Raw genomic sequence first — 22,033 nt, 5'->3', positions numbered from 1 at the left:
TTATATATAGAAAACCCCAAAGAATCCATTGGAAAACTGTTAGAAGTAATCAACAACTACAGCAAAGTTGCAGGGTATAAAATAAATTTGCATAAATCAGTAGCATTTCTATACTCCAGTAATGAACCAACAGAAAAAGAACTCAAGAATACAATACCATTCACAATTCCAACAAAAAGAATAAAATACCTTGGGGTAAATTTAACTAAGGAAGTGAAGGACCTATATAATGAAAATTACAAGGCCTTTCTGAGAGAATTGGATGACGACATAAGGAGATGGAAAGACATTCCATGTTCATGGATTGGAAGAATAAACATAGTTAAAATGTCCGTTCTACCTAAAGCAATCTACAGATTCAATGCCATCCCAATCAGAATCCCAATGACGTTCTTTACAGAATTAGAACAAAGAACCCTAAAATTCATATGGGGCAACAAAAGACCCCGAATTTCTAAAGCAATCCTGAGAAAAAAGAACAAAACGGGAGGCATCACAATCCCTGACTTCAAAACATACTACAAAGCTACAGTAATCAAAACAGCATGGTACTGGTACAAAAACAGGTGCACAGATCAATGGAACAGAATTGAAAGCCCAGAAATAAAACCACACATCTATGGACAGCTTATCTTTGACAAAGGAGCTGAGGGCATACAATGGAGAAAAGAAAGTCTTTTCAACAAATGGTGCTGGGAAAACTGGACAGCCACATGTAAAAGAATGAAAATTGACCATTCTTTTTCACCATTCACCAAAATAAACTCAAAATGGACTAAAGACCTAAAGGTGAGACCTGAAACCATAAGGCTTCTGGAAGAAAACGTAGGCAGTACACTCTTTGACATCAGTATTAAAAGGATCTTTTCGGACACCATGCCTTCTCAGAGAAGGGAAACAATAGAAAGAATAAATAAATGGGACTTCATCAGATTAAAGAGCTTCTTCAAGGCAAATGAAAACAGGCTTGAAACAAAAAAACAACCCACTAACTGGGAAAAAATATTTGCAAGTCATATATCTGACAAAGGCTTAATATCCATAATATATAAAGAACTCTCACAACTCAACAACAAAACATCAAATAACCCAATCAAAAAATGGGCTGGAGACATGAAGAGACATTTCTCCAAAGAAGATATACGGATGGCCAATAGACACATGAAAAGATGCTCATCATCGCTGATCATCAGGGAAATGCAAATCAAAACTACACTAAGATATCACCTTACACCCGTTAGAATGACAAAAATATCTAAAACTAATAGCAACAAATGTTGGAGAGGTTGCAGAGAAAAAGGAACCCTCATACACTGCTGGTGGGAATGCAAACTGGTGCAGCCACTATGGAAAACAGTATGGAGATTCCTCAAAAAATTAAAAATAGAACTACCATACGATCCAGCCATCCCACTACTGGGTATTTATCCAAAGAGCTTGAAGTCAGCAGTCCCAAAAGTCCTATGCACCCCAATGTTTATTGCAGCACTGTTTACAATAGCCAAGACGTGGAAGCAACCTAAGTGCCCATCAACAGACGAATGGATAAAGAAGATGTGGTACATATATACAATGGAATACTACTCAGCTGCAAAACAGAACAAAATCATCCCATTTGCAATAACATGGATGGACCTTGAGAGAATTATGTTAAGTGAAATAAGCCAGCGAGAGAAACGTAATCTGTGTATGACTCCACTCATATGAGGAATTTAAAATTATGGACTAAGAACAGTTTAGTGGATACCAGGGGAAAGGTGGGGTGGGGGGTGGGCACAAAGGGTGCAGTGGTGCACCTACAACATGACTGACAAACATTAATGTACAATTGAAATTTCACAAGATTGTAACCTATCAATAACTCAATAAAAAAAAGATAAAGTAAATAAACATTTGAGAAAGCATCTATTAACCCAAATTAAGTTGTTTCTTGTAAATCTTCTTCCATTTTTCTGCAAGATCACGGTTGGTTTTGTAACCTCCTGTGGTAGATTCACACGGAAGTTTTCTGTTCTGTGTGTCTCTCTCCAGTTTTCACATGAACTGGAAAAACTACAGCAACAAACATTTATTATGCTGTGGTCAGGAATCTGGGCACGGCAGGGGCCTTTGGCTAGGGCTGTCTCTCAAGGCTGCAATCAGCATGTCACTTGGGGCTGCTCTTATCTCCAGACTCATCTGGGGGAAGGTCCAAGCTTCCAAGCCCACTCGGTGGGGCCTGGCAGGATTCGGTTCCTCACAGGCTGTTCCGCTGAGGGCCTCAGTTCCTCACTGGCTGTTAGCTTGAGGCCTCAGTGTCTTGCCATGTGTGCTTCTCCATCGGTCACCTTACAACATGGCAGTTGGGTTCCATCAGTGTGAGCAAGTGATTAAGACGGAAGTCAGAGTCTTTCCGTTACCTCATCTTACAACCATCATCTGAGTCACACTCAAGGGGAGAGGATTACACAGGGCATGGATACCAGGAAGTGGGGATTGTTGGGAGCCAGCTTAGAAGCTGCCTGCCACACAGGGTGTGCATTCCAGAGAGCCTGGGAAGGGTGCATGATAACTCCCCTTACCACTTGGGGCACTGGGGCCTAGGGAAGGAAAGGTGACCGTCTGTGGAGGAACCACCTGGTTGTCTCCCCAGCTGAATGGGTGTCTGCAGTTACACGATCCTTACCCTCTGGTAGACAACAGACAATAGTGCGGTCCTGCCTCTGCCTCTTGATAACCAGCAGAGGGGCCTCTAGTCTTCCAGAGAGTGCTGAATGCCCCTTCCTAAAACCAAATGCAATACAGACTGAGTCTAAGGGAACTCAAGGGGGTTCTTATGGAAGCGCTCAGGAATAGAGCCAGTTTGGGAAATGGAAGCATTGGCTCCTTGTCCTAGACGGTAGTTCCTGACTGTACTTGTAGAAGGGGGAGGTACTGCCTCAGCCTGGATGGACAAAGGGTTTTCCAGGTGGATTTCCCTCGGCCTTCAGCAGGAGCCCCAAATGGACTTCCCTCGTTTCCTAACTCTCTCTCTCTCTCTTCCCTTTGTCTGTTCCCTCTCTTGATATCTTCTCTCTTCCCACTTCTTCAAGATTTGCATTACTTCCCCAGACAAATGATGAATAGAAGGGAACTTCCTCAGCCTGATAAAGAGCATCTGTGGAAAACCTACAGCCAACATCATAATGGTGAAAGGTGCATGCTTCCCTCCTAAGATCCAAAACAAGACACTGACGTCCACTCTTACCACCACTTCTGTTCAACATGGTACTGGAGATTCTCACCAATGCAGTCAGGCAAGAAAAAGAAATTAAAGGGTCCATCTTAGAAAAGGAGAATTAAACTCTTTGTTTACAGATGACGTGATCATCTGTGTAGACAGTCTGATGGAATCTACAAAAAAGCTATTAGAACCACTAAGTGGGTTAAGCAAGCTTACAGGAGGGCAGGATCAATATGCAAATATCAATAGTATTTCTATATACTATAAGCAAACAATTAGAAATTGAAATTAAAAGATAACACCACTTACAATAGCAATACAACACCAGTTCCCATCAAAAAATATGAACTACTTAGAGATAAACCTGTAAGAGACTTGTGTACTGAAAATATGAAACAATGCTGAGAAATCAAAGAAGACCTAATAAATGGGAGGTGTATCTTATCCATGGATGGGAAGATTCAATTTTTTCATGGTCTCGATTCTCCATAAATTTATCTCTAGACTCAATGGAATCCCAATCCCAATCCCATTAAGCTTTTTTAAAGGAATTGACAAGCTGATGCTAAAATTCCCATGGAGGGGCCGGCCTGGCGGTGTAGTGGTTAAGTTTGCATGCTCTGCTTCGGCGGCCCAGGGTTCTCGGGATCGGATCCCAGGTGCAGACCTAGCACCGCTCGTCAAGCCACATTGTGGAGGCATCCCATATAAAATAGAGCAAGATTGGCAGAGATGTTAGCCCAGGGCCAGTCTTCCTCACAAAAAAAGAAAATTCCCATAGGAAATCAAAGGACGTGAAATGGCCAAAACACCTTTGAAAAGGAAGAGCAGCACTGAAGGACTAACACTCCTTCATTTCAAGATTGATTGTAAAGCTGCCGTAACCAGGACAGTGTGGATTGGTGTGAAGTTGGAGAAATTGATCAGTGGAGCAGGAGAGAGAGCACAGAAACAGATCCACATATGGACATCTCAATTTTTATCAAGATGCAGAGGCAATTCAGTGGAAAGGGATAGTCTTTTCAAGAAATGGTGCTGCAACACTTGGATGTCCGTATACAAAAAAGTGAATTGTGGTCCATTGATCCATAATAACTCAAAATGGATCAAAGTACAACTTAAACTATAAAACTTCTAAAACAAAGCAAGGAGAAAATCTTTGTAGCCTCAGGTTATGCAAAAATTTCTTAGATGCAACACCAAAAGGATCATTCTTAAAAGAACGTATTGATAATTATGCTTCATCAAAATTCAAAATACTGCAGACACTTTTAAGAGAATAAAAACACAAGCCACAGACTGGGAGAAAATATTTGCAAACGTATCTGATAAAGGACTTATGTCCAGAATATAAAAGAACTCTGAAAACTCAACAATAAGAAAACAAACAACCCATTTTGAAAATTAAAAAAAGATTTGAACAGACACTTCACCAAAAAAAAAAAAGAAGAAGATATAAGGATGGCAAATAAGCATGTGAAAAAATGTTTAATATAATTAGTCATTTGGGAAATGCAAATTAAAGCCATAATGGGGGGCCAGCCCTGTGGCGGAGTGGTTAAGTTTGAGCGCTCCACTGCGGCGGCCCAGGGTTTCGCTGGTTTGGATCCTGGGTGCAGACATGGCACTGCTCATCAAGCCACGCTGAGGCAGCATCCCTCATGCCACAACCAGAAGGACCCACAACTAAAAATACACAACTATGTACCGGGAGCTTTGGGAGAAAAAGGAAAAATAAAATCTTAAAAAAAAAAACCGCAATGGGACATCACTACATAGACCTATTACAAAGCCTAAAAAGACTGACCATATCACATGTTAGCAGGGATGTGGAACAACTGGAACTCTTAGACCCTGCTGGTGGGAATGTAAAATGGAACAGCCACTTTGGAAAACAATTTGATGGTTTCTTAAAAAGTTAAACACGTATCTACCGTGTGATCCAGCCGTTCCACTCTAGGTATTTGCCCTAGAGAAAAGAAATCGTATGTCCATACACAAGACTTGTGTGTGAATGTTCCTAGCAATTTCATTTGTAATAGCCAAAAACTAAAGATAGCTGAAATGTCCATCAACAGGTGAATGGATAAACAAATTATCATTTATTCATACAATTGGGTGCTACTCAGCAGTTAAAAAGAAGAATGAACTATTGATACATGGTAACATGGATGAATCTCTAACTATGCTGAGTTGAAGAAGCCAAACCAAATAAAAGTATATACTGTATGATTCCATTTATATGAAACTCTAGAAAATGCAAACTATAGTGACAAAATACAGCCAGTGGTTGTCTGGAGTGGGGGTGGGGTGCAGGGAGGGACGGGAGAGAGGAGTCACCCAGGGGTCCAGGGAAACTTCGAGGTGATGGATGTGTTCACTCTCTTTTTTTAAGAGGAAGACTGGCCCTGAGCTAACATCTGTGCCCATCTTCCTCTACTTTATATGTGGGACGCCTGCCACAGCACGGCGTGCCAAGCGGTGCCATGTTCGCACCTGGGATCCGAACCGGTGAAATCCTGGGCCGCCCAAGCAGAACGTGTGAACTTAACTGCTGCGCCACCGGGCCAGCCCCTGTTCACTCTCTTGATTGTGGTGATAGTTCCAGGAGTATATACAGATGTCTACAACTACCAAATTGTATACCTCAAATATGTGCAGTTTATTACCTCAATAGAGACGTTTAAAAAAAAAAAAAAGACTTGCATCCCAATAGCTAAGGAACTGGTTTTCTTATAAAATATATACTCTCAGTAAGCCAAAAAAATTGACCTATTGGATGCATTAAAAATGACCATTTAGGGGTCAGCCCATGGCCAAGTGGTTAAGTTCGCTCGCTCCACTTCGGCAGCCCAAGGTTTCGCGGGTTTGGATCCGGGGCGCGGACATGGCACTGCCTTGTCAGCCCACGCTGAGGCGGCGTCCCACATCCCACAACTAGAAGGACCCACAACTAAAATATACTACTATGTAGTAGGGGGATTTGGGGAGAAAAGAAAACGGGAAAAAAAAAAAAGAAGATTGGCAACAGTTGTTAGCTCAGGTGCCAACCTTTAAAAAAAGACAAAATGACCCTCTAAATGTTGGTGAACCACCCACTAAATTCATTTGAGTGTTGATTCCGTTGTTGCTGAACTACTTAATGTGGAACCATCTGGTTCCATTTCTTCTCAGGACCTCCTCCTGTCGAAGACTATGCTGTTATACTGGGAATAAGTGTCTTCCTATTTGTTATAGCAGAGAGGAGCACAGCAAGTTTACCCAAAAGCTGATTCTCATGACACTGACATCAGTGAGTTCCGACAAATCACTGGGCCAGCCAGGGCACATACTGGCCTTACCAAGTTGTAAATCGATTGTTTCAAAACAATATAGCACTATCGTTTATGAGAAATTTTAAGTTTAGTAAATTCAAAAAAAAAATCAGTGTCTTAGATTGAAATTGTAGTTCCTAATTCTTGGATATTTGGGCCTGTTTAATTATAAGATGATGATAGAGCAGTGAACCCAGTAATTAACCTGAAGTTGCTGATACTTTTTATGTGTGTGAAATAATGATCAATAGTAGAATGTGCCTCGTGTGTTTTAGAAATTTAGTGAAAGCAAGCTGACAGCACATCCACTAGATAATCGGTGGCAATAAAGAATTTTCTACCCACCCATCCCGCCAAAAAAAATAAAATTTTCTTTATAATAAGACTACTTTTTGGTCCATCCTAAGGGAATTCTATCTTTTGTATTAGGTAAGGTAAATTATTAGGCAGGAAAGATTATGGACAATTTTGCTAATAAGGTATCTTCTCACTGCGGCATTTTTAATTGTACGTGATTTTTGAAGCATTTTAAAGGAGCTACAGTTACTGCCTCCTAGTGATAGAGACCTTGCAAAATAGAGACCCACAGGAGACAGTACACACGGGGGCTGTCCAGCCGTCAACAGAGGCTGGCTCTTGCAGATCCACACGAGGAGGGCAATAATGACTTCAAATCCTTCTTCCTTACAGCTAATCTGCAAAGCCTTCCATTGGGGCACATTTTAATCTGCTAGAATTGTTTTAGGAGTGAGGTGGTTTATAGTTAGCGTCTTATGTGGCTCCAATAGATTTCCATTAGAATTTTTTTCCTTGTTTTTCCGTGTTATATCAATGTTTATTAAACAAAAAGACCAGAATGACTAGTTCTCTACTATATCAAACATGGGACAGTTAGAGCTTGTGTTAGCCCTCTGTGAGCATGTGATTCAGAGGGAATCTTTTAAAAAAACTTGCAAATGGGGGCTGGCCCCGTGGCCGAGCGGTTAAGTTCGCGTGCTCCACTGCAGGCGGCCCAGGGTTTCGTTGGTTCGAATCCTGGGCGTGGACATGGCACTGCTCATCAAACCACGCTGAGGCAGCGTCCCACGTGCCACAACTAGAAGGACCCACAACGAAGAATATACAACTATGTAGGGGGCTTTGGGGAGAAAAAGGAAAAAATAAAATCTTTAAAAAAAAAAAACTTGTAGATGGGGTACAACCACATCCTCAAACCTCAATACTCTAATTTAGGAACGGAAGAGAACGCCGCTCCCCTAACGTCCTCATCGTCATCATTTCACTGCTCCTATCATGTCAAATTCAGAGTGAGTCATGTGGATTAATCTGAAAGATTAAGGGATTATTTTCAACATAATCTAGGATTTTGAACTCTAGAGCAGAGGCAAAACAATGAAAAGCCAAATAGGAAGTCACTCCTGTCAGCTTATCCCAGGTTTGGACAAAACATTTTAAGTTTGCAGTGATAAATAAGTTGGGTCAAATTCTGTCCATTTGGGGTCAACCAGTATGGTGTAGTGAAAAAACTTTAAAGGCAGACAGAGTCGGATTCAAAACTCAGTTCTCCCACTCATTAGCTTTGTGACCTTGGACAAGTTACTTAACCTTTCTGAGCCTTAGTTTGCTCATCTGTAAAATAGGGTTATAATACCTATTTCTCAGGACTATCGTCATGAGTAAGTAAACTAATGTACGTAAGCTCCTGCCTCTGTGCTTGGCGTACATAGGCCATGGTGGTCATGGTGGTGGTAGTGATTCTTCAAGCCTTTAAGAATAGCGGTTGTGTGGCAGCACTCTGCTAGGCCTGAAGTTGCGACAGGAACAAGACACACTCTCCATCTTCAGGGAGTTTTCGGGCTAATGGGATTAGTCCAGCACTTGTTCCCACTAAAACAGTTGATGGGTAAACCAATGTTACCTCAATAAAAAAAGAAACTTTCACTACAAAAAAATAAGAATAAGTAAATAAGTAAGACAGTTGATGGGGAAATAGACTGACTCTTGGTTGCATCTCTCACGTGAAGACACCAGCAGAGCCCTTGACAGTTCTGGGGTTTGTCCCAGCCTGACTTCCAAGAGGGGAAACCAGTGTGTGTTGACTGCTTGCTGTGTGACAGGTGCCATGACAGGTATTTTATGAACACGGTCTCATTTCCCCTGGGATAACCCTAGGAAATCCAGGCCGTTATTCACATTTCACAGATGGCCAAGACCTCCTCACTCAGTCGGTGACAGGCCCAGGCTCAAACCCAGGCCAGTCTGCCTTCAGATTGTCTGTCACCGTCTACCTTGTCACACTCCCACTATTGTAGCTGTTGGGCAATTTGTGACCGTAACCTGAAAAACACTGTCAAATTAAGCCTTCATTCTACAATGCCGGCATGAGATTTCTCAAAGAAGTATTCAAGGTGGGGAAGGAGGAGGAATTTTTATAGGGCTTTATCAGGAGTGGTCAGCCCAAATTTAGCTTGTGTCAGGAACGACAGTCTGAAACAAATTCTTATGCATTAGCAACCGTTGTTTGGGCAATCTGGACTTATCAGGATGGGTGGGGAGGGAATTGGGGGCAAAGGTCATGAGCAAGAAGGTGTGAGGAGGAACAGCTCCCAGGGACAAGGACAGGCGAGGATTTGAGGGCGACAGCTGAGCATTTTTGGTCCTTCAGAGCCTCTTCCGGGTTGCCAACATCTGGATCTCTTCTTAATCCAGGTGCAAAAGTTCAAAAATAGGGATGTTTGCCTGTGCTCTGCCCACTGTTACATGGCAGAAGGTGCCTGGAAAGATCGGTTCTTTGCTTTAGGCTTGTGTGATGGTCCCAGCGGTCTGTCGTTTTCAGTCGTGATGCTTCATGGCCTTGAAGCCGGAAACCATGGACAATCACTTAACCTGGCTGCGCCCGTTCCCTCCGTGCGGCCAGGATCACATGATGTGAGCACAGTTTGCAGAAAATCAAAGCACTGGTTGAATACTGAGGATAATGCTAATGTTACTGATCAGTTTATTCGGGCTAAGATTCCTGGAGGAGGAAGATTATGAACTGGCTAACGTATTTCATGAGGGGAGGAGAAAGCTGGAGAGTCGAGCAGAAGCAGAAAGAGGCAGGAACTGAGCACAAACCCCCTCTCATTCGAGAGTCCTGCCAGACTCCTGTTGGGAAGCATCTGATGCCGGCTAACTTCCCTTTGCTTTCTTGATAAAACAGGAGAATTGAGAGCACTCAACGAAAAAATAACCCTTTTAAAGGCCCCCGGGAGATGAAGTCCTCTGCTTCAAACTGCTGTTGAGGCAGGCTGACCTGAAGGAGACGCTAGTGGCGTTACTGTGCCTCAGTGCAGTGGCATTACAGAGAAATGCGGAACCGTCTGGTTTGTAACGAGAGTCGGTTCCATCGAGGCTGTGTATTGGGGGTCCTTCTTGTGTTTGATTTCTTATTCTCTCCATTTTAAATTCTCGCTTCGGAGAACTAAGAGGCTTATCAACTATCAAAAGTTTGTGTACGTTGGAACCCACCATTTCTAAATCATCAAGGATGAGGGCTATGTGAAAAGCTCCTGTAGTAGCTTCGTGTAGTAGCCTTCGCGAGCTCTCTGGGAGCGGGACTCGTTGTTCTTCATGGAAACTTCTGGATCGTTAGGGAGTGTGCCTTTAACCGTGGGCTGTCATCTCTCCCAGAGTCCTCGGATGGAGACAAGAAGCGGGTGTAGGCTTGCAGACCTCATGGGGCATATGTGGGAGCGTCAGTGTGAAACAAATAGGAGAGACGTTGTCACCTAGCCTTGTCTGTCACACAGATTACTCAGTTCAGTCAAGTTGAATACTAGTGCCTACGCCCTATACCAAGAGTTTTAAAATAAAGTGGAAGTAAAATACAATGATTTTTTTTCACTGAATGTTAAGCAAGGTGCTAGGAGCAAAAAGCTGAGGAGTCATTTTAGCTGCAGGGAGCTCTGGAGCAGCTGGGGAAGTTGCTTTGGGGAGTAATCCACTAAACGCAAACATTCCTGATCTACAAATGAAGGAGTACTATGGTTGAATTACTCTAAATTGTTCTTAATTATAATCAAATCCACCCTAAATAAAGGAAGTATGGCTCTGTGTAGGTCTTCATTCAGTAAGTTTTTCAGACATGGCCTTTAGCTACAAGGACTTTCAACTGTGTGGTATCATATGCCCTTGATTAGAAATTAGGATCACACCATCAAATTTCATTTTCATTTTTAGTTTTAAACACATTTCTTTGAAGTCTACCCTACTCTCTTGTTTAGTTCTCAAATAAGATTTTAACTATTCACATTGTATAAACTGAAAATAATTAGACAAACTTAGTGTTGATTTTTCCAAATCCATTATTTATAAAAGTTTTTTGTGTAGATGAAGATATGATGAGTTCTTTATTAAACAAATGTAAATTTTCCATTTGGTGATTTTCTTCAAAAAGGTTCCAATCCCTGGATGATTTTCCTATGTAAATCATGTTTTTCTGAATTGTCTCTTCTGTCATCATGTAGTATATAATCAAGGAAATTATACTCATGTTATAATAGTCTAAATAAAGCATAAAAAGGAATGCAAATTTCCTGAATTAAAATATAAAGAACCTTATAATCATGGATCAAGTTTACATCACTGTAACCCACTATTTCTCTTAAATTTAGAACAAATATTAGCTCTAGAAACCTAGATTAATTATTTTCTACTCTATATGTTTAATCTGAAACGTATGTGATTTCATCATTAGTAAATAAAAGTGTGTGCATCTCCACAAACATGTCTGAATTTCATTTCATAAATGATGCATTTCATACCAGCCATCCAAACTTGCCGCATACTGTCATTTTCTTCAGTTCTGATCAAGGCAAAAAATCCCAACAGCCAGCCAGCCTTAAAGAATGAGACTGTAGCCCACTAATTCATAAATTATTGTCAATATTATTATCTGATAGGCACTTGATCTTGTATTACCTGTAAGTATAATGTCACCAAAGTTTGGTCTCAGGGGTTTTATAATTTATGTAGAGAAAGTGTAAAAACCAAACAAATTTTTTCAGAAAACACTTCAAACTAATGTGTGGTTTCATGTTCCTAATTATCCCTGTGGAGTTCAACATCATAAAGCATAGGTTTATTTTAATGTTGATAGCTATAAAGCTAAAAACTCTTTTCTTCTGTCAGGCTGTTGACCATGTCTTTGGCCAATGCAGCGGAAACCCACGTGGATGAGCGTTTCCCCGGGGTGGCATTAGAAAACCCCAGGAGGTCTGCGGAGCTCGGGAGCCACCCTGGCACAGGCACAGGCGACCATCCAGGGACCAGCAACGCCTCCGACAAGAGCGTGGATTACAGCCGCTCGCAGTGTTCCTGCCGAAGTTCTTCTCACTATGATTATTCGGAAGACTTTCTCTCCGAAGGTTCAGAAACACCTGTTAATAGAAATTATCTAGAGAAGCCTGTGGTAAAAGGGAAGAACGAGGAGAAGAAAAAGTGTAATGTTTCTAAAATCTCCCAACCTAAAGGTAAGAAGCAGAATTTCCCACCTGAGACCAAATTTCTGGTTATAATGACATTACCCTTTAATGCACTAGTTTTTGAAGAGCTCCATGTGCTGTTTTATTGTTTTCTCATATTGTAAATGTGTATTGTGAGTGAACATTTATAGAAGGAAATAGAGAAATTAAGAATAATTACAAAATAACAGAAAGTTGGGCATAAAATGTAAAACCTAGCCCTCTTGCATGGCTTCCCCTGCTGGAGCCCACTAGTGAGGTTAGTTCCATTTTTAGTTAACAGGTGGCCTTGTTACAGAGTACCAGAGTACCTGGATTTCACTGGCATCTTGCCTTTCATCCTAGCTGAAGAATCAAGGTTTGAGTCGCCAATGAAATGTAAAGACCTGTCTCAGCTCCCCAAGAAGATGGTCTCCAAGTCCGGTGAGGCACGTCGGCAAAGCCAATCTTTTGAAACAGAGGTGGCTCAAAAAGCTATTAATAATGTCATTGCCTTGTAGATTTTAAAAGTACGAATTCCAAAAACAAAAAAGTACCAACACCAGCAACTCCTAAGGATCCAGATTGGAATTAGCCTTGTGGTATTCTTGATCTTCTTCCTCCCTGCCTCCCTGCCCGGACCGTGACTCCTTCCCATTTTAGGAAATCCGGGGCTTACAAATGCCCCTTATGTAGAAATAGCTGGGACTCTTTTCCACTGTGACTATCGGAACTGCTGTCAGTCAACAGCTGGAAGATAATTAAGAGCCGCCTATGTGTGGGGCACATCCACTGTCACATTTACCCAGTCTCTCTCACCCCCAGCCTGCTGTGACTAGCTGTGCCTCGCACCCGTGCGCTCCTTCTGGATCACCTAGAATCTTCAGTTCCCCTTCTTCTTAGCTGTAGAGGAGGATTCTTAATCTGAGACCCACGTCCATGAACCCCATGGAGTTCTAAGCATTTCTGTGTCTATTTGCATTTGTGAACTTTTCCAGAGAGAAGGACCTATAGCTTTCACCAGACTCTCAGAAGGTGAAAAGCCCCTTTTCCAGAGATGTGGGAGTCCTACACCCACCGGCAAGGCCCAGGGCAGTAGATGAAAAGTCAAGGTCCTTCCCTCGCAGTGGGACTCTGTCCAGAGAAGTCTGTTGGTGGCATTTAGACGAGAGTTTCACCACAGAACACACACCGTGGTTGGGTTTTACAGTTACACAATCCCTTATCAGCATTTGAAATTTACAAAACTCTGAAAACCAAACATTCTTCATATCCTTTGCACCGAAACTGACTTGGCAGCAAGATCTTGATTTGAACTGACATGAGACTGATCTTTATTTATTTCACTTACTGCGAAGTCATATATTTCACTACAAAAATATTCTTTGATTAAAGTGTGCTGTCCCCAACCCTACTGGGAATACTAGGGAAAATACCATATATGCACCATAAACAATGAAGCTATAAAGGTCCAGAGACAGTCTGGCCCCAGGGGTTTATGACAAGGGACCACTGATCCATACACTACACTGTATATTGAGTCTAGGCTTTTGTGGGACTGTGCGAGAAGGCACTTGGCGTTCATAAAACTATTTCTGCAAGAAATGGACTGCGTTTTGAGTTCTAAGCACCTTGTAATTTAACTTTTTAAAACTGTTTCCTCATTTATATATTCCACAAATATTTATTGTGTCCTTTATGCAAGATACCTGGTCATAAATTAGGAGCAACCTCAATTAATTCAGCCACTTCACACTGGGCTAGAATCCTAAATTCCGTTATCTGAAAGAGCGAAAGTTTCCTCCCACTTGGGTACTCTTTTGTGTATGAATACCCTGAAATTATTTTAAATAAATATGGGATGCATCTTTAACTTAAATGTTATATGTCCCTGAGGATCCTTCCACCAGTGTATGATGAACTTCAAACACTCATTGTAGCATCAAGGTTTGTCACAGAATGATAAAGTATTCCCTGGGTTTATTCTGTTGTTCCCTTACAGCTCGTGTTTTGCAAGCGTTTGCCAAAGAAATTTAAGCAGCAAGTAACTAATTAATTAATGCTGGGGTAATATAATTCTAACCCAAAACAAAGAGGCTTAATGTTTTAGCCAGTGCCTCCCTTCTCCAGAGAAATGCTCAATGTCTGTTCAGCTTCCTGATATATTAAAAGTAGACCTCGGACCTCAGGGCCTGGTAACACCAGGTTACAAACCACCAATACAGACCCAGAATTCACTAGCGAACAGTAACATCGATTATTTTCAACTCCCCTCTTAGAAAAGCAAATTTTATGCAGAAAAATATTTCAGAGAGAAATTATAAGAATCAAACGAGTACTTCAGTTTGATAGGATTTTTGCTTTGGTCAGATATTGGAGATTTACCTAAATCAGTGTAAAGAGCAAGCAGTATATTTCTACAATTTGATTTTCAAAAATTGGTTATTCCTTCTTTTGTAGAAAATGTAGTTTCAGAACTCTATTAATTATATATCCTTCCTTGACTTGTTTTGTCAATATAATGGCAAAACCTGTGATGGTCATTCAAAAAATTGGTATACCAAAAAAGGAGTGATTCTGCTGCGTTCAGACAAGATGGGGCACGTTCAGGGTGGTATGGCCGTAGACTCTGCTGCATTCCGTCGCTTGGGTCACCTCTTGCCCCGTTGTCTTTAGTCAGGAGGGGGTGGAAGACCCAAGGGAGCACTGAAGGGCTCCCTCTCCAGCAGGCGAACCCCGGGAACCAACGAGAACAGAAGGGGAAAGGCCTTCCTCTGAACCTCTTCTCACCTGGTCCTTGGAGGAAGTGGGCCATCTCTTTTTAGGTGAATACAGCGTAGACTGGGAAGAGAGAGAGAGAGAACCTGGCGGAAGAGGGCAGAGCCAGCACGGCTCAGGATAAGGAGCAGAACCAGACCGAGGGCGGGGAGATGGCGGGACTGGAATGGACAGTGAAAGCAAAATGGAAAATGACCAGGAGACGGGACTGCGATGAGGCCAGGGAGGACAGGGGAGGAAGCAGCACGGGCAGAGAAGTGTGACAGGAGGACAGCAGTGCTTTAAAAAGGAGGGGTTGTGGTCCAGAGGGTGAACCCAGGGAAATGGGCCTGGGAAGGAGGACGGCAGGAGACGACAGAGCGGAGAGTGCGGGGGCGTTCTTAGGTCTGTTCAAAGAGCACGTCTCACTGCAAGTAATGAGAAGGGTGCCTTTGTGGCTAACTGTGGGCTGAAATGTATACGTTTCTGGTGAATTCACTTGTTTGAATAAGTGTTTTAGCTCAGTGGTTTAAAAATCAGGTATCCTAAGAGTAGTTTAATCATCCAGCTAAATCTGGCTTATTGTGTAAATGGGACAGAAATTGTAAATTTTACCAAACTCATTATGTGTAGGTTAGGATAATGAGATATAAAATGTTAAGGATTAAACACCATTTCAATTTTCCATCACCTTTATAGTTATACAAGAAAGCATGGTGCGTACGGTATGAGTTTGTTCTCTCCCCCTCCCCTGCAGTGGTGTATTTACCTTTCTGAAGCAAACTGGCTCATCCTCTCCCACACACCCACTAGGTAAACAAGAAATTCGATCTCAGGTGTGTCTGGGGAATGGAGGGAGTGTGGGGGGCCTTACACAGACAAGAACATTGGGGAAAGGCTTCTGGTCCTTCATTTTCATCACTGCGTGCTCCTGGTCCAAGCCCATGTGGTCTTTAAAAGGCTGGCACTCCTCTTTTCAAAGCATCCGTGCCCTCTGTGCACCCTGGCCAGTGCTCCCTTGGCCGTGGGGTTTAGTCCCCAGGCACCCGCTCATGCTGACTCTGCCCTCGCATCATTTGAGCACAGCATGAGGTGGGGACATAAGCCTCCAGTGCCAGTGCAACCCACCACCCTCATCCTTCTAGTCCCAGGGAGCTCCTTCTCTCCTGCAGGATCACACCACCCAAGAGCTGGAAAACATTACAAGTTGGAGGTCAAGTTCAGGCATGCTGGGCAATGGCGTAGAACATGACAGCCCCCACCCACCCCTGTTTTAATCTGGCTTGATCCACATTGCCTGCATCTAGGGCTCCCCTAGCCAGTGCCCAAAGTATTAAGGTGTCTGGCCTTGACACGACCACAGACACCTCTTCACTGGCCTTCCAGTAGGTGTCTCAGAGTCTGACCTGCTCTGCTTTCCAATTTTCAGTGTGCTCAAAAGCCAATTCCAAAATAGTAAAACATTCAACCATAGCCCCTACTAAATTGCTCCCAGTGGGAAAATAAATACCATTGGAGACATAGTTGTAAAGAGCCCATCAGTGACTCATGTGATACAAATGCTGTGATCGTTGTCAAATCTATGTGGCCTGTCATAGTTAAGATTCAGATGCCTTATCCTCTGTTTCTTTTGGCTCGGTGTTTCCGTCACAGGCAGAATTGCCTTTCCCTCCACCTATACCAAACCCATTAAGCCATGTCTCAGATGACGTATCCACACTTGGCCAATAGCTTAAAGTTAGGACTCCGGTGACATTGACCACTACTTTCCCTTCTCTCTCCAAGATGAGGGCCAGATTTTTTTAGATTCAAGAATCCAGATTCAATCTCTCTTTCTCAGAATATAGACATACTAATCTGTACACATGCACATACATATATTTACACACGTGCGCACAGATACATACATATATATCATACAAATGCACGTGCATATGGGGCAGAGCATAGGCACACAGCAGAGCTGGGTTCTGTCTCACCACTTATGAGCTCTGTGCCCACTGACAATGACATCGCCAAGCATCAGTTTGTTCATCTTTAATGTGGGATAATAGGACAGCGATGTTCACACACATTTGACATGCTCAAATCCAGTTATATGAGCGTGGTGTAATATTGTTTAGATACTTTTTGTTTAAAATAGACCGCTGATCACAAGCCACCTCACTACTTCATTCAGTGTGCAGCCAAAGTAACAAAGGACAGATTGGCTGTGTTGAATTTATTGAGAGACGGAATATCTGTATTTACAGTCTAAGCAGTTTAATGGCTTTTTACGAGTCCTCTTGAATACACGAGATCTTCCTATATAACGGCGGGCTCTCACTTTACACTCTAATTACCTCATAACATTGTTAGAAGGATTCCATTAGATCGTCTGTATAAAGCGTTTAGCTCAGTGTCTGACGTATGGTAAGCACCTAGTAAATGTTATCTATTATCGTGATTTTTAGTTTAGCTTTTCTGTAAGAAATAAGTCCAGTTTTAGAGTCAAAGAAGACCTGGTTTTCAATCTATTCTGTGTCACTTTGTGGTTATGTAACCTTGGACAAATGATTTAAAATCTCCAGCTACAAAATAGACTATTATTGACCTTCAAGAACGGTATTAAATGAGATACCTCTATATAAAGTGCCAAGCCTAAAGCACGATATTCCTTAAATGTTAGCTCCTTCCCTTTCTAGTGTTGGTGTGTCTGTACATGTATGCGGGGAGGGGATGTTATACATACGTGCATACTTACATGTCTGCATATCTGTCTATATATGTGCCTAGTAACAAAGTGAATTATCTGCTTACACAGGCCAGAAGGAAATCCCAGTTGAAAAAAAGCGCAGCTGGAATGCACCATTTTTAAATTCTCAAATCAATATGACCACCCAAAGAAGAGGCGTTATGGCTCATCGCATACTCTCGGCAAGGCTTCACAAGATTAAAGAACTGAAAAATGAAGTAGCGGACATACATCGGAAACTGGAAGCCACAGTAATAGAAAACCAATTTTTGAAACAACTTCAGCTTAGGCACTTGAAAGCTATAGGAAAATATGAGAATTCACAAAATAATCTACCTCAAATTATGGTTAAACACCAGAATGAAGTAAAAAGCTTAAGGCAGCTACTTAGGAAATCCCAAGAAAAGGAAAGAAGCATATCTAGGAAACTCAGAGACACCGACGGCGAGCTCCTGAGGACTAAAGATGCTTTGCAGGCGCTGCAGAAACTTTCTGAGGACAAAAATCTTGAAGAGAGGGAAGAACTTACTCAAAGATTGTCTATTCTTAAGACAAAAATGGAGGCAAATGACAAACAAATACAGGTCTGTATTTCAGAGGCCTAGAAATTTTCAGGTTCCAAAATTAAGACAGAGACGGTGGCCGTTGGCCATATTTGCCCCCGTGTAAGGAAGCCTTACCAGCCGCTTTGCTCGGCAGGCCTGCGAGCGATGTCGTCCGGCGGGCGCTGTGCGCAAGGGCGCGTCCTGTGGCGAGGCTCATTTATCTGGAAATGACCATCCAGTGTTAGGGGACTTCTTTCATGGGCTGGAAAGGTTGTGTTGAGTTGGGTTGTGTTGTGTGAAACCTCTCTTAGGAACTAACCCTCTCCTTCAAACTCGTTATGAAAAGGCTGCTCCCCGACACCCTCAACAGTCCGTGTCCTCCGTCCCTTTCCTTGTGTTGTCCCTCATCACGGTGTCCAATCGTCACCCCTTAGACATTTTTGGCATTTTAGAAATAGAAATTTTTCCCAGATAATACTCCTGGGGACAGAGAGGGAAAAGGAATGCAAATGCTTGAGGAAATGAATGGATTGCTGTTCCTCACCGAGATCTCATTGACAGGGCTGATTGGGAGAACAGCTTGACTGTATTGAGGACTCTGCCTGTTTTGCATTAGTTAGTCTTTGGTCTCTATGAACATAAACAGAAACGGAATTAATTTATCGTTTAATTCCTTAATACATGACGGTGGGAGAGAAGTATTTTCTATGATCTTGAAATAAGAAGGAAATTCCAAGTTCATTTCATTGACTTTTTTATCTCAGTTATTTCTTCCTTGGTGAAATCCTCTCTTTTCAGAGAGAATTTTCTCCATAAAATGTATGTGAGCTACAGAAAATATGAGCACCCTCGTCTCCCCTCGTGGGAAGTGCGCCGCAGTTCTCTGGTTTGGCCTCTTAGGTCCTCTTGGATCCACCTGAGGACATGTCTGTCGTGTAGCAGTGTGTTTTTATTTCAGCTACATATTTTTACATATATATGTTGAAGTAGTTCTTGTCTTTGTTTTAGAAACAACACCAAAAAGAATTCAAGAACTAATTAACTATTTCCTTAACAAAAGCACTTGGTTGTATGGGAAATTTCTTTTGGTTGTAGGGCATTTGGTGGGGAAAAACATTTGTGGGCCGGAACAAGTAGGCATTTTTTTAATGTTAATATTTTAGGGGGTGGGATTTTTAGTCCTATTTCATCCTTTTAGCTTACCCTATTTCCCACTTTTCTTTAACGAGAAAGTATCAATGTTATGAGGGAAACCACGCTTTATGGAAAAAAAAGAGAAAGAAAAAGCCTTTTAGCCAAGCCTCTGTCAACGTCCAGCTCAAACGGTTCTCCAGTGAAATCATTCTCGTTCCAGAGAGATGGTGAACATGCAACAGGAGCCCTGTGTGTAGACGGTTACTGTGCCGAATCGTCGTTCCCTTGCCTTAGACTCCGTCTCTGTGGGTGTGGCTCTGTGAGTGCCTGTGTCACCGTCTGCTCCCAGCTATCTGAGAACCACAGTCCTGGACGGGCTGTCTGCACTGATGCTGAACACACTTCAGCGAGAGAGGCTTGAAAGGTTTTTAAAGGGCACGCTATGCCAAGTGAGCAGAATTCTTCCTTTCAGCATAACTGCTCAGGTTTCGTTTTAAAGTAGGACATTGGTATTTATTGATTTTCAGGATCTTTCCAAAATTTTTTTTATCAGATTCCAGAGTATAAAAAAATGTTAGGCTCAAAACATATTTATTCTCTAGAGTTGGGACCTGGGATTTTTTGGTGTGTCTGTGTGTGTGTGTGTGTGTGTATGGTTATATTTAGTTCTAATATACGTCCCCTATACAAGCCATCTACTAAAGTTGTGTTAAAAATCTGCACTTCTCATGAATGTAATTAGTTCCATTATAACTGAAGTTTTTACTAACACTACGTTGGTTACAGAGTAGTTGAAATGTATCCTGTTTTCAGAGCTTGGAACAACAACTGAGGTTGAACAGGAAAGCCTTTAATCGCCAGCTGGCCATTGAGAACCACAAGACTTGTGCCGCTCAAACAGCCACAAAGACTTTGCAGATGGAAGTAAAACGCCTTCAGCAAAGACTTAAGGTACTTCTTGTAGAGCGAAATTTAACAAGATTTGTGAAATTCTGCTTCCCAAGATATCAGAGCTATTTATGCCTATTATGTCTTTAAATTATTTAACTTCAGAAACATGTTTTTCAAATCAACTTTCTTCCCTACAACCATATGAACAGATAGGGGATCTGAAATTATTAGAATGAGATAACAGCCTGGTAAATGTGTGCCATAATTAGAAAAATTAAAGCTCTAATCTATTCATTAATAAGACTTCTTGTTATTATTTTTATTTCATCACATGAAATAATATTATTGTATTTTATTACCTTTTTTTTTTTTGGTGAGGAAGATTGTCATTGAGCTAACATCTGTGCCAGTCTTCCTCTATTTTGGAGGTGGGATGTCACCACAGCATGGCTTGATGAGGGGGGTGCAGGTCCGTGCCAGGGATCTGAACCCACAACCCTGGGCCACAGAAGCACATCGCACAGAGTTAACCACTACACCACTGGGCTGGCCCCTTTCGTTAACATTTTAATGGAACCCAAAATAAGTTTTTTAATTGAAAAATTAACCTATTAAAATATTTAGAGTAATTTTAGTGGCCTATAGATTTATTTTAAAGTCTCGCTCACAAATATGCTTGCAAAATGGTCTTTTAAAGTGTGTTTTATGGGGCTGGCCCCATGGCCGAGTGGTTAAGTTCGGGGGCTCTTCTTCAGCGGCCCAGGGTTCGGATCCTGGGTGTGGGCCATGCTGAGGCAGCATCCCACATGCCATAGTTAGAAGGACCCACAACTAAAAAAAACATACAACTATGTACTGGGGGACTTTGGGGAGAAGAAAGAAAAATAAGATCTTTGGGGGAAAAAAAAGTGTGCTTTAAAAATGGGAATTTAAAATATTTATTTTTTCAGACTTTTGCTATCGTTCTGCCTTCCAGATTTCTAAAATGTCCAAAAGTTGGAAAAACTAGATAAAATCCTTAAGAATTATAGCCCTTTCAAGCCTCAAATTAGTAAACGTTAGGCTTGATGCGTTAAGACAGGAATCTGTTTTATGACAATAGGGAGTTCAGATTTCCAGGGAGCCCTGAGAGCACTCAATGGCAGGGGGAGGGTCTCAGGGGAGAGAGTGGGATCTGAATTCTCCCTTTGTGAAGCAGGAGAAAGAGTTCGGTGTCTCTTCTCTGGAGTCTCAGGAAACTTCACAGAGAAGACTATGCTGGAAGATGGGCGTGGCCAGAGCAGCCAGCTTAGAGGTCTAACAGCAGAGGCTTCAGGATCCACTGGGCCAGGCAAACACGCACACATCTGGAGACATGCTCTGGGAACTTTAAAATAAAAACTTTTAAATTTTAAAATAAATTTTGTGCTTTCATATGCAGCCATATGCATGTAAGTAGTATACAGTCATTAAAAAACAATTTTGTCAGAAAAAACACTGGGCCAGCCCTGGTGGCCTAGTGGTTAAGTTCAACATGCTCCGCTTTGGTGGCCTGGGTTCAGTTTCCTGGCATGGACCTACACCACTTGTCTGTCAGTGGCCATGCGGTGGTGGCAGCTCACATACAAATAGAGGGAGATTGGTAGCAGATGTTAGCTCTGGGCAAATCTCCCTCAGCAAAAAAAAAAAAAAAGAAAGACTATAGTAGGATAACAATGGAAGTGGGGAGAGAATAGAGAAGAGACAGTTACAGAACCTGGATTTCCTTGAATATCTTTTTGGTAGATTTGACTTTGGAAGCCTGTAAACATTTTGCATAATTATGAAGCAGAATGAAAAGTAAAAACATTGAAAAGCATTCCCTAAAAAGCTAAAGTAAATGAAAAAAATGAACCCACCTTGTATTCTGGTGGTGGCATAATGTCACAGACACCATTCCAAACGACTGAAAACACATTAATTTCACTATGTGCCCAGTGAAATCCGCTCTTGGT

The 22,033-nt window shown here is 42.0% G+C and overlaps 1 protein-coding gene across 11 annotated transcripts in view; it reads left to right on the top strand.

The window, feature by feature from the left end:
• Positions 1-22,033, top strand: part of LOC124231409 (lebercilin-like protein) — a 50,810-nt gene that overhangs the window by 14,847 nt on the left and 13,930 nt on the right. For 9 of the 11 annotated variants that reach the window (XM_046648209.1, XM_046648207.1, XM_046648210.1 and 6 more), the window contains 4 exons: positions 11,689-12,029; positions 12,297-12,443; positions 17,560-18,074; positions 19,983-20,120. In XM_046648209.1, the coding sequence (XP_046504165.1) occupies positions 11,699-12,029; positions 12,297-12,443; positions 17,560-18,074; positions 19,983-20,120 (1,131 nt within the window). In that variant the 5' untranslated portion in view covers positions 11,689-11,698. The remainder of the gene's footprint in view (positions 1-11,688; positions 12,030-12,296; positions 12,444-17,559; positions 18,075-19,982; positions 20,121-22,033) is intronic. The other 2 variants (XM_046648211.1, XM_046648212.1) reach the window with 2 other exon arrangements.

Source organism: Equus quagga, chromosome 21 (assembly GCF_021613505.1).
Source record: "Equus quagga isolate Etosha38 chromosome 21, UCLA_HA_Equagga_1.0, whole genome shotgun sequence".
Lineage (NCBI taxonomy): Eukaryota > Metazoa > Chordata > Mammalia > Perissodactyla > Equidae > Equus > Equus quagga.
The sequence above is the reverse complement of the archived record's forward strand: the minus strand, read 5'-3'. Positions and strand labels throughout refer to the sequence as shown.